Below are 11,983 nucleotides of genomic sequence, written 5' to 3' on the forward strand. Positions count from 1 at the left end.
ACAGTGCCCTTAACCAACGAAGCAGTTTATAAAAAAGAAGAAGAACAAATATGAATAAGATTAAGAAATAAAAGTAACAAGTATTTAAAGAGCAGCAGTAAAATAACAATAGCGAGACTATATACAGGGGGTTACTGGTACAGAGTCAATGTTAGTAGACATAATTGGAACCGGTTAGTCGACGTAATTGAGGTAGTATGTACATGTAGATAGCATAGATAATAATAGATAATAAACAGAGAGTAGTAGCAGCGGTGTAAAGGGGGGGTATGCAAATAATCTGAGTAGCCATTTGATTAGATGCAACTCTATGTGAGCCTTACAATGGCTCAGTGTTAATTATCAGGGAGGCTGAAGCTCAATTTAATTTAGCAGGGAGGCTGAAAGCTCAGTGTTATTTAGCAGGGAGGCTGAAAGCTCAGTGTTATTTAGCAGGGAGGCTGAAAGCTCAGTGTTATTTTGCAGGGATGCTGAATGTTTGAAAGTTAACATTGCATTTGTGATTATAAAGTGCAGTTCCTCTGTCCGTTCTTTATTGCCCAGGTTGTGTTGACCACTTTCAACGCCACGGGAGGCCACGGGGCAGGCCATGCTTTCCTCAGCTCAGAGCCATAAGGTTAGAGCCATAAGGTTAGCACGGTGCAAGACACGTGGGAAACCAGGAAGAACCACGGGAGTCCAAGGGGCAGGCCATGCTTTCCTCAGCTCAGAGCCATAAGGTTATCATGGTGCAAGACACAAAGTCAAACCAGGAAGATCCACGGGAGTCCAGGGGGCAGGCCTCAGGCTCCATCAGCTCAACACGTGTTCCTGAGCTCAGATCTAACTCCCCCATGGATGGCCCTCAGAAGATCACTCGCCTGGAAAACGATCTGACAGGCGTCTGCACAAACACACAACACAAACAACCCAGGTTTTAATTAAATATCAGAAGATCATTAAACATCTGCAGGTCTGGGAAACATAATAACAACACATTGGACACATCGCCAATGCCTCGCTAAATCAGGCACACGGAATGAATTGTTTACATGGAGTGACTGTCAAAAGTTTGATCTTAATACCCACATCTAGATGATAATGGCCTGAATTGCAGAAGAATGAGGTGAAGTAAAGATAGATGATGGAAGTGAATACATCAAATCAAAATGACACAAAAATAAACAAATAAGCTGTCTGCCAAACATGTGCACACACAAGTACTCACGCACAGACTCACACACAGTGGCTCTGTTCAAGAGCATTAAAAACCGTGATGTATCATGGGTCAATTGTGACTGCCTGACTGTTCTACACATACTATTCAATAGTAATTATTGACGCAAGGTGATTTGTAGATCAGTCAGTCTAGACTCACCTTTAACCCTTGTGCTTTGCTGAACAATTATGTCCATTGTGATATGGGCCAGATTGACCAGCTTAAAACACAACTCAAGACAGTCAAAGAAGCAAGTAAAAACAGACCAAACTTTATTTTGTCGGTGTACTACTCCCTTCACAGAACAGCGCAAACTGTCTCCAACAAGGAATAGAAAGAGGAGTGGGAGGCCCCGGTGCACAACTGAGCAAGAGGACAAGTACATTAGAGTGTCCAGTTTGAGAACCAGACGCCTCACAAGTCCTTAACTGGCAGCTTCATTAAATAGTACCCACAAAACCCCAGGCTCAACGTCAACAGTGAAGAGGCGACTCCGGGATGCTGGACTTCTAGGCAGAGTTGCAAAGCCATATTTCAGAATGGCCAATAAAATGTAAAGATTAAGATGGGCAAAATAACACAGACACTGTCGGCAGCAGGTATGCGGAAGGTAGCCTAGTGGTTAGAGCGTTGGACTAATAACTGGAAGGTTGCTATAATAGAATCCCAGAGCTGACAAGGTAAAAATATATCATTCTGCTCCTGAACAAGGCAATTAACCCACTGTTCCTAGGCTGTCATTGAAAATGAGAATTTGTTCTGTAACTGACTTGCCTAGTTAAATAAAGGTAAAATAAAAATAAAAAACTGGATGGAGGAAGATTGGAAAAAAGTGTTATGGACAGACAAATCTAATTTTGAGGTGTTCGGATCACAAAGAAGAACTTTCGTGAGACGCAGAAAAAATGAAAAGATGCTGGAGGGGGGGGGGGGGTGCTTAATTGGAGCCAATTTCCTCCATCGACAGGACAATGACCCAAAGCACAGCTCCAAACTATGCATTAACTATTTAGGGAAGAAGCAGTCAGCTGGTATTCTGTCTATAATAAAGTGGCCAGCACAGTCATCGGATCTCAACCCTATTGAGCTGTTGTAGGACCAGCTTGACCCTATGATACGTAACAAGTGCTCATCAAGCCAATCAAACTTGTGGGAGGTGCTTCAGGAAGCATGGGGTGAAATCTCTTCAGATTACCTCAATGAATTGACAACTAGAACACCAAAGGTCTGCAAGGCTGTAATTGCTGCAAATGGAGGATTCTTTGACAAAAGCAAAGTTTGAAGGACACAATTATTATTTTAATTAAAAATCATTGTTTATAACCTTGTCAACATTTTGACTGTATTTCCTATTCATTTTGCAACTCATTTCACGTATGTTTTCATGGAAAACAAGGACATTTCTAAGTGACCCCACACAATATGTCATGGCTTTAGAAGCTTCTGAGAGGCTAATTGACATCATTTGAATCAATTGGAGGTGTACCTGTCAAGGCCTCAAAGCCTACCTTCAAACTCAGTGCCGCCTTGCTTGGCATCATGGGAAAATCTAAAGAAATCAGCCAAGACCTCAGGCTACAAATAATTGTAGACCTCCACAAGTCTGGTTCATCCTTGGGAGCAATTTCCAAACATCTGAATGTACCACGTTCGTCTGTACAAACAGTAGTACGCAAGTATAAACACCATAGGACCACGCAGCTGTCATACCGCTGCGATCATAGATCACACTTTTTTGAGAATTGTTCTCTGGTTTGATGAAACAAAAATAGAACTGTTTTTACCATAATGACCATCGTTATGTTTGGAGGAAAAAGGGGGAGGCTTGCAAGCCGAAGAATACCATCCCAACCGCGAAGCACGGGAGTGGCAGCATCATGTTGTGGGAGTGATGTTTTGCAGGAGGGACTAATTACTCAGTTATGTATAGAGCCATGTCATCATGGAATGATCTGCCACCAGAGGTCACTCAATTATGGATAGAGCTCCACTATACAGCTGAAGTCATGGACCTCTACCTCTCAGCTGAAGTCATGGAGCTCTGCCTCTCAGCTGAAGTCATGGAGCTCTACCACTGGGAGACAGGACATTCCCCTTCATGATGCTATTGACCTACAGGATAGTGTATTTGAATAGAATAAATTTCACCCCCCCAACCTTAGAAAGTGGATGATCACTGATGATGTCCCTACTGCACTAAAGTGTCACCCTGTTATCCTGTCTTTAAAGCAGCGCAGTGGAATTTCATCCTGCTATCCTCTCTTTAAAGCAGCGCAGTGAAATGTCATAATTTTATCCTGTCTTTAAAGCAGCGCAGTGAAATGTCATCCTGCTATCCTGTCTTTAAATCAGCGCAGTGAAATGTCATCCTGCTATCCTGTCTTTATAGCAGCGCAGTGAAATGTCATCCTGCTATCCTGTCTTTAAAGCAGCGCAGTGGAATGTCTTCCTGCTATCCTGTGTTTAAAGCAGCACAGTGATGATACGTTATTTCAATAGAGGCAATAATATCCACAGTGGCCTGTAGAGACCGTCCCATTACACCTGTCTCTGATTGGATAACTCTAGTCCACCATGCCCTGCAGCTGTCTTTGTGAGTATAAAACTGTAGGAGTGTAGGAGTCTGCTCAGGTCTCAGGTCAGGGAGTGAAACCCCTTCAGAGTGTGATGCAGCTGCTGTGGGTGGTAGTGGTGGGGTTGTTTGGAGTCTTTGGGGCAGAGGGAACGGAGGCTGTCTGTCGGATGCTGGGGAGCCCAGAGTTCCCTCTGCTGTCCAAGGAAGGAGACGTGACTATAGGAGGAGCCTTCTCCATCCACAGCAAAACCACACAGCCCCCGCTCTCCTTCACAGAAACACCACCCCCTCTCACCTGCTCCAGGTAAGCTCCTTCACCGACACCACCTCTCAAATTCCCCCAGTAAGCTCCTCCTTGGTTACAGTTTATTGAATATTTGGCTATTTTATTATTATAAGTAAAAAAAAAAAATCTAATTAAACACAACTTTTGTGGTTGTGTATGCTCATGATTTGTAAAACTTATATAAACTTATATCTTTCTTTACCTTTCCTCTAGTGTAAACCTCAGAGAGTTCCGATTTGCTCAGACCATGATCTTCGCCATCGAGGAGATCAACAACAGTGACACTCTGCTTCCGAATGTCTCTATTGGATATCATATTTATGACAACTGCGGCTCGACTCTGTACTCTATGCGTGCGGCCATGGCCCTGATGAACGGTCAGGAGAGGACGGTGGGAAAGGCCTGCTTTGGCCAAACAGCAGTTCACGCCATCATCGGAGAGTCAGAGTCCTCTTCCACTATAGTGATGTCACGCACCACCGGTCCGTTCCAAATACCTGTGGTAAGAGGCCCTACAGGACAAGCAGTTATACGAGATTTTAAGTCAATCTTGTTTTAGTGTATTCAGTTCCGTCTCTCTCTCTCTCTCTCTCTCTCTCTCTCTCTCTCTCTCTCTCTCTCTCTCTCTCTCTCTCTCTCTCTCTCTCTCTCTCTCTCTCTCTCTCTCTCTCTCTCTCTCTCTCTCCCTCTCTCTCTCTCTCTCTCTCTGTCTCTCTCTCTCTCTCTCCCTCTCTCTCTCTCTCTCTCTCTCCCTTTCTCGCTCTCTCTCCTTTTCTCTCTCTTTCTCCATGTCTCTCTCGTCCCCTCTCTCTCTCTCCCTTTCTCTCTCTCTCCCTTTCTCGTCCTCTCTCTCTCCCAATCCCTGTCTCTCTCCCTTTCTCTCTCTCTCTCTCTCTCTCTCTCTCTCTCTCTCTCTCTCTCTCTCTCTCTCTCTCTCTCCCAATCCCTGTCTCTCTCTTTTCTCTCTCTCTCTCTCTCTCCATGTCTCTCTCGTCCTCTCTCTCTTCTGTAGATCAGCCACTCTGCCACATGTGAGTGCCTTAGCAGCAGGAAGGAGTACCCTTCTTTCTTCCGAACCATCGCCAGTGACCTCTATCAGAGCAGAGCGCTGGCCCAGCTGGTCAAGTACTTCGGCTGGAGCTGGGTGGGAGCGGTCAACAGTGATAGTGACTATGGCAACAACGGCATGGCTATCTTCCTGGCTTCAGCCCAGGAGGAGGGTGTCTGTGTGGAATACTCAGAGAAGTTCAGCCGGACGGAGCCAGAGAAGCTGTTAAAGGTTGTTAATGTGATCCGAGGTGGGACGGCCAGGGTGATCGTAGGCTTTCTGGCCCATGTGGAGATGAACAACCTGCTGGAGGAGCTCAGTCTGCAGAACATCACCGGCCTACAGTTTATTGGTGTGGAGGCCTGGATCACTGCAGACAGCCTGGTCACCCCTACTAGCTACAGTGTGCTGGGGGGTTCACTGGGGTTCGCTGTCCAGAAGGCCAACATCAGCGGCTTCTCTGACTTTGTGATTAAGCAGTTCTGGGACACGGCATTTCAATGCACAGAGACAAGCCACCAGGAGAATGTGAGTAGTCCTTGTAGTGAGAATCAGGATCTGATAGAGCTGAGAGAGTATAATGCAGATGTGGATGAGCTCAGATACTCTAGTAATATCTATAAAGCCATATATGCAGTGGCCCACTCGCTGCACAGCTTGCTAAAGTGCCAAGACGGACTCGGATGTGATCAAAATGTGAGAACTGAACCTTGGCAGGTAACAGCAACTAAAAACATCAATTCTCTATTCCTCACTGACAGTATATCTCAAAATAAAATAAAAAACTGATACTTGTTCCTTTCTTCCCTTTCTTCCCCAGGTAGTGGAGTCTTTGAAGCAGGTGAATTTCACCATAAAGACAGGGGACCAGGTGTGGTTTGACAGTACAGGTGCTGCAGCAGCCAGGTACGAGGTGGTGAACTGGCAGCGTGGGCCAGACGGAGGGGTCCAGTTTAAACCAGTGGGCTACTATGATGCCTCCCTACCCCCGGGACAACAGTTCGTCCTCAGGACAGAGGACATCATGTGGCCTGGGGAGCTGCAACAGGTACAGTAAATAGGTGCCAACAGATTGAAAACGAACTGTTTACAAACACAACGTTTCTGAATAACAGAAGCTGTTAGAGCGTTGGGCCAGTAACCGAAAGGTTGCTGGTTCAAAAACCCAAGCGTACAAGGTTAAAATATCTGTCGATGTGCCCATGAGCAAGGCATTTAACCCTATTTTGCTCCAGGGGCTCTGTATTACTATGACTGACCCTGTTAAACAACACATTTCACTCCACCTACCCGGTGTATGTGACAATAAAACATCCTTTCCTTCCTTATTGTGTGACTCATTATTACAATTGAAAACATTTATGTGACACACCCTGCTGGAGTAAAATGTGTAACATTTACAGTTAAACCGTGTCTGCTCTCTGTCCCCTAAAGATGCCTGTGTCAGTGTGCAGTGAGAGCTGTCCCCCAGGCACTCGTAAGGCTGTACAGAAAGGAAAGCCCGTATGCTGTTATGACTGTGTCCCATGTTCAGAGGGAGAGATCAGCAACGCTACAGGTACCACAAGCCCAACAATCATTTTGCACAGAACTTACACAAGTTGCGCGATGTGTGTCCTAATCCAGTTTTTCAGAGTTCAGTCCTTGGTCAATGTAATGTCTAGATTATGACATCATGTGTTCCACTTTACTACTAATCATACTAATCATGATTTCCTTTCAGATTCTAATGGCTGCATAGACTGCCCTGATGAGTACTGGTCCAATCTTGGCAGAGACAAATGTATATTTAAGGCTATTGAGTTCCTGACCTTTACTGAGGTCATGGGGATTGTACTTATGCTTTTCTCCTTGTTTGGAGTGTTTCTAACTGTGCTTGTGGCTATTCTCTACTTGATAAAGAAAGACACTCCCATTGTCAGGGCCAACAACTCTGAGCTGAGCTTCCTGCTGCTCTTCTCCTTGACTCTGTGTTTTCTGTGTTCTCTTACTTTCATTGGCCGGCCCTCTGAGTGGTCCTGTATGCTGCGTCACACAGCGTTTGGAATCACCTTCGTCCTTTGCATCTCTTGTGTTCTGGGGAAAACAATAGTGGTGTTGATGGCCTTCAGGGCTACACTTCCAGCCAGTAATGCCATGAAATGGTTTGGTCCTCCACAGCAGAGACTCAGTGTTCTGGCTTTCACTCTCATACAGGTCCTGATCTGTGCTCTTTGGTTAACAGTCGCCCCTCCTTTCCCCTACAAGAATATGAAAACCTACAAGGAAAAGATCATTCTAGAGTGTAATGTGGGATCAGCTATTGGTTTCTGGGTTGTGTTGGGCTATATAGGACTCCTGTCTCTCTTGTGCTTTGTGCTGGCTTTTCTGGCTCGGCAGCTGCCTGATAACTTCAATGAGGCCAAATTCATCACCTTCAGCATGCTCATATTCTGTGCAGTCTGGATCACCTTTATCCCAGCTTATGTCAGCTCTCCTGGGAAGTTCACTGTAGCTGTGGAGATCTTTGCTATTCTGGCCTCTAGTTATGGAATGCTCTTCTGTATATTTGCACCTAAATGTTATATAATCCTGTTTAAACCTGAGCTAAATACCAAGAAACATATGATGGGGAAAATGAAATGAAATGAAAACTTACACTAAAATCTTTCCATGTGCTGCTCTGCTGGAACACATAAAACATGTAATTGGAAATGTGTTCACTGCTAGTGAAAGACACACAAGCAAATGACATGTCCTTATTCTGGCAAATACTCTATGGATCTTTCCACGAAATGAGTCCATTTTGGCTAGTGTAACATGGTGGGAAAAAAGAAGGTTGATTTCACCTGATTTTAATATTCTGTCATGAAGAGGACATGTTCAACTGAATAAAAAACATGTTTTCCCATCTCAAGAGGTTTAAATATATATATTTTGTCAGTGCCTTTGAAAGTTACAGTCCTTAATTGAAACGATACTAAAGCCAACACCCTACATCAGTTTTGGTAAAAAACTGTTTAAAAAACATATTCAGGATCGGTGTCCTTTCCACGGGACGGTTGAGCTAACGTGCGCTAATGTGATTAGCGTGATGTTTTAAGTAACTAGAATATTTCCCAGGACATAGACATATCTGATATGGGCAGAAAGCTTATATTCTTGTTCATCTAACCGCACTGTCCAATTTACAGTAGCTATTACTATGAAAGAATAACATGCTGTTGTTTGAGGAGAGTGCACACTTTTTAACATAGACAGTTATTAATAAACAAATTAGGCATATTTGGGCAGTCTTGATACAAAGTCTTGAACAGAAATGCAATAGTTCATTTGATCAGTCTAAAACTTTGCACATACACTGCACAAAATGTATATTGCACCTGGGATGGAATAATACATTATGGCCTTTCTCTTGCATTTATTTCTATGTATTATCTTTTACCAGATCTATCGTGTTATATTATTCTATATTCCTTTCACATTTGCACAAACTTCAAAGTGTTCCCTTTCAAATGGTACCAATACCATATCCTTGCTTCAGGTCCTGAGCTACAGGCAGTTAAATTTGAGTATGTCATTTCAGGCGAAAAAGGAAAAAAAAGGGGACAATGCTTAAAAGAGTTCTTTAAGCATTTCTAGCCTGTCTATTTACAGGTAACAGGGTTGACTTGTTATGTTCGACCCGCCTCAGCTTTCCACCACAAAACAAGAAAATGGCCAAGAGTCGACCCGCCTCAGCTTTCCACCACAAAACAAGAAAATGGCCAAGAGTTGACCCGCCTCTGCTTTCCACCACAAAACAGGAAAATGGCCAAGAGTCGACCCAGCTGCTTTTACACTGTGATTTGACTAACAGATGTTCCACAAAAGTTTCAAAAAGGAATAGTTTCACCGTATATATTTTTTTATCAGTAACCCGTTTACTGACATGTCCGAGCTGAGCTTCTCTAATAATGTGTATAAAGCAGTGTATGATGTAGGCCACTCCATACACGACCTGTTGACCAGCAGGCACAGTAAAGGCCAAGGTGTGAATAGGAACTGTGCACAAAGAGATAGCATCGAGCCAGGACAGGAGAGACAGCATAAAGCCAGGACAGGAGAGACAGCACAAAGCCAGGACAGGAGAGACAGCATCGAGCCAGGACAGGAGAGACAGCATCGAGTCAGGACAGGAGAGACAGCATCGAGCCAGGACAGGAGAGACAGCACAAAGCCAGGACAGGAGAGACAGCATCGAGTCAGGACAGGAGAGACAGCATCGAGCCAGGAGATGAGAGACAGCACAAAGCCAGGACAGGAGAGACAGCATCGAGCCAGGATAGGAGAGACAGCATCGAGCCAGGATAGGAGAGACAGCATCTAGCCAGGACAAGAGAGACAGCTTTGAGCCAGGACAGGAGAGACAGCATTGAGCCAGGATAGGAGAGACAGCATCGCGCCAGGACAGGAGAGAGAGCATCGAGCCAGGACAGGAGAGACAGCATCGAGCCAGGACAGAAGAGACAGCATTGAGACAGGACAGGTGAGACAGCATCGAGCCAGAATAGGAGAGACAGCATCTAGCCAGGACAGCAGAGACAGCATTGAGCCAGGACAGGAGAGACAGCATCGAGCCAGGATAGGAGAGACAGCATCGAGCCAGGACAGGAGAGAGAGCATCGAGCCAGGACAGGAGAAACAGCATCGAGCCAGGACAGGAGAGACAGAATTGAGACAGGACAGGTGAGACAGCATCGAGCCAGGACAGGAGAGACAGCATCGAGCCAGGATAGGAGAGACAGCATCGAGCCAGGACAGCAGAGACAGCATCGAGCCAGGACAGGAGAGACAGCATCGAGCCAGGATAGGAGAGACAGCATCGAGCCAGGACAGGTGAGACTGCATCGAGCCAGGACAGGAGAGACATCATCGAGCCAGGACAGGAGAGACAGCATTTAGCCAGGACAGGAGAGACATCAACGAGACAGGACAGGTGAGACAGCATCGAGCCAGGACAGGAGAGACAGCATGGAGACAGGACAGGGGAGACAGCATCGAGCCAGGATAAGAGAGACAGCATCGAGTCAGGACAGGTGAGACAGCATCGAGCCAGCACAGGAGAGACAGCTCTGAACCAGGACAGGTGAGACAGCATCGAGCCAGCACAGGTGAGACAGCATCAAGCTAGCATAGGTGAGCGGCTACCTTTATGGCCCACAGATAGTTCATTTTGTTCAACTGATTTGATAATTGACTGACTGGTTTAATGAAAATGACAAATATTTACAATCACAACATGATTTTACTTCTAAAGTGCATTAATTATTACACTCTTAAAAAAAGGTGCTATCTAGAACCTAAAGGGGTTCTTCAGCTGTCCCCTTAGGAGAACCCTTTGAAGAACCCTTTTTGGTTCCAGGTAGAATCTTTTTGGATTCAGTGTAAAACCCTTTCCACAGAGGGTTCTACATGGGAACCAAACATGGTTTTATTAGGAACCAAAAGGTCTTATCCTACTGGGACAGTGTACATCAGTACATGGTGATTATTTTAACTCATGCAGGTGTTGAGATACCTGCGAGACGTAAACTTCACCATGAAGTCTGGGGAGAGTTTTAAAAAAAAATGGAGGTGTGGAACTGGCAGAGAGACCAGGCAGCAGGGACAGTGTTTGTCACTGTGAGGAATTACGATGCCTCTCTCGCTAATGGAGAGCAGTTTGCCATGAATGGGATAAAGATAGAATGGGGGCTGGCAATCCCTTAAAGGTACACAGTTACACAGAAAACACATGGTAGCAGTTTCAGGTACTTTCATAAAACATAAATAATCAGATTAAAGGTATTTACACTTTTCGGAGATGACACATACAACGTGTAGGCGGGAATGAATTGACCAAGGGGGATTAATAAGGATTAAAGCGAGACAGACAGGTTAGAGGGAGTGAGCAGGTGTTGTGCTTCAGAGGCCTCGGTCTGTGTGTAGTGACAGCTCCTTCCCAGGGTTCCTCCAGGCAGCAACAATACCAGTCTGTTGTTTGTCCTGTATCCCCTCTGTGCTGCTGGGGAGATCAGCAACCTAACAGGTGAGAAAACTGATACCACAGCCGACCCTTAGCCTTTTGGAGGCCTTAAGTTAAATGTATTTATTTTTGGTCCGGGGGACCCATAGTGGCCCCTTATGTCTCTTAGTGGATAGGGCTGGGCTCTGAATGATACAAACCAAATCCACTGACCGAAAAGATAGATTAACTGTGGAGTATGTGTTAACTTTTAGAATATGTGACTCACTACCTGGATTCGGTCTTATGTAGCAATTGGATTTTTTTTTACATTGGATGAATGTAGAGACTCAGAGCTACAAAATGATATATTATACACTGCATTTCAGGAAACAATGAGAAAGTAATTTCAAATCAAATCAAATGTATTTATAACATCAGCTGATATATCAAAGTGCTGTACAGAAACTCAGCCTAAACCCCTAAAACAGCAAGCAATGCAGGTGTAGAAGCACGGTGGCTAGGATAAACTCCCTAGAAAGGCCAAAACCTAGGAATAAACCTAGAGAGGAACCAGGCTATGAGGGGTGGCCAGTCCTCTTCGGGCTGTGCCAGGTGGAGATAACAGAACATGGCCAAGATATTCAAATGTTCATAAATGACCAGCATGGTCAAATAATTGTAATCAGGGTTCCATAGCCGCAGGCAGAACAGTTGAAACTGGAGCAACTGCACGGCCAGGTGGACTGGGGACAACAAGGAGTCATCATGCCAGGTAGTCCTGAGGCATGGTCCTAGGGCTCAGGTCCTCCGAGAGAGAGAAATAAAGAAAGAGAGAAAGAGAGAATTAGAGAGAGCATACTTAAAATTCACACAGGACAAATGATAAGACAGGAGAAATACTCCAGATA

At 45.0% G+C, this 11,983-nt stretch overlaps 1 protein-coding gene and 1 pseudogene across 1 annotated transcript; both read left to right on the plus strand.

Moving 5' to 3' along the window:
- Window positions 1-2,825: 2,825 nt before the first annotated feature.
- On the plus strand, window positions 2,826-8,003 carry LOC109878811 (extracellular calcium-sensing receptor-like). Its single transcript, XM_020471016.2, has 6 exons — window positions 2,826-4,077; window positions 4,273-4,561; window positions 5,072-5,824; window positions 5,928-6,155; window positions 6,542-6,665; window positions 6,831-8,003. Exons 1-6 carry the CDS (start codon window positions 3,866-3,868, stop codon window positions 7,730-7,732), a joined length of 2,508 nt encoding a protein of 835 aa, XP_020326605.2. The 5' UTR covers window positions 2,826-3,865; the 3' UTR covers window positions 7,733-8,003.
- Window positions 8,004-10,696: 2,693 nt separating this feature from the next.
- Window positions 10,697-11,983, plus strand: part of LOC116354787 (extracellular calcium-sensing receptor pseudogene) — a 2,578-nt pseudogene continuing 1,291 nt past the window's right edge.

The sequence above is a fragment of the Oncorhynchus kisutch genome, linkage group LG18 (genome assembly GCF_002021735.2).
Source record: "Oncorhynchus kisutch isolate 150728-3 linkage group LG18, Okis_V2, whole genome shotgun sequence".
Classification (NCBI taxonomy): Eukaryota; Metazoa; Chordata; class Actinopteri; order Salmoniformes; family Salmonidae; genus Oncorhynchus; species Oncorhynchus kisutch.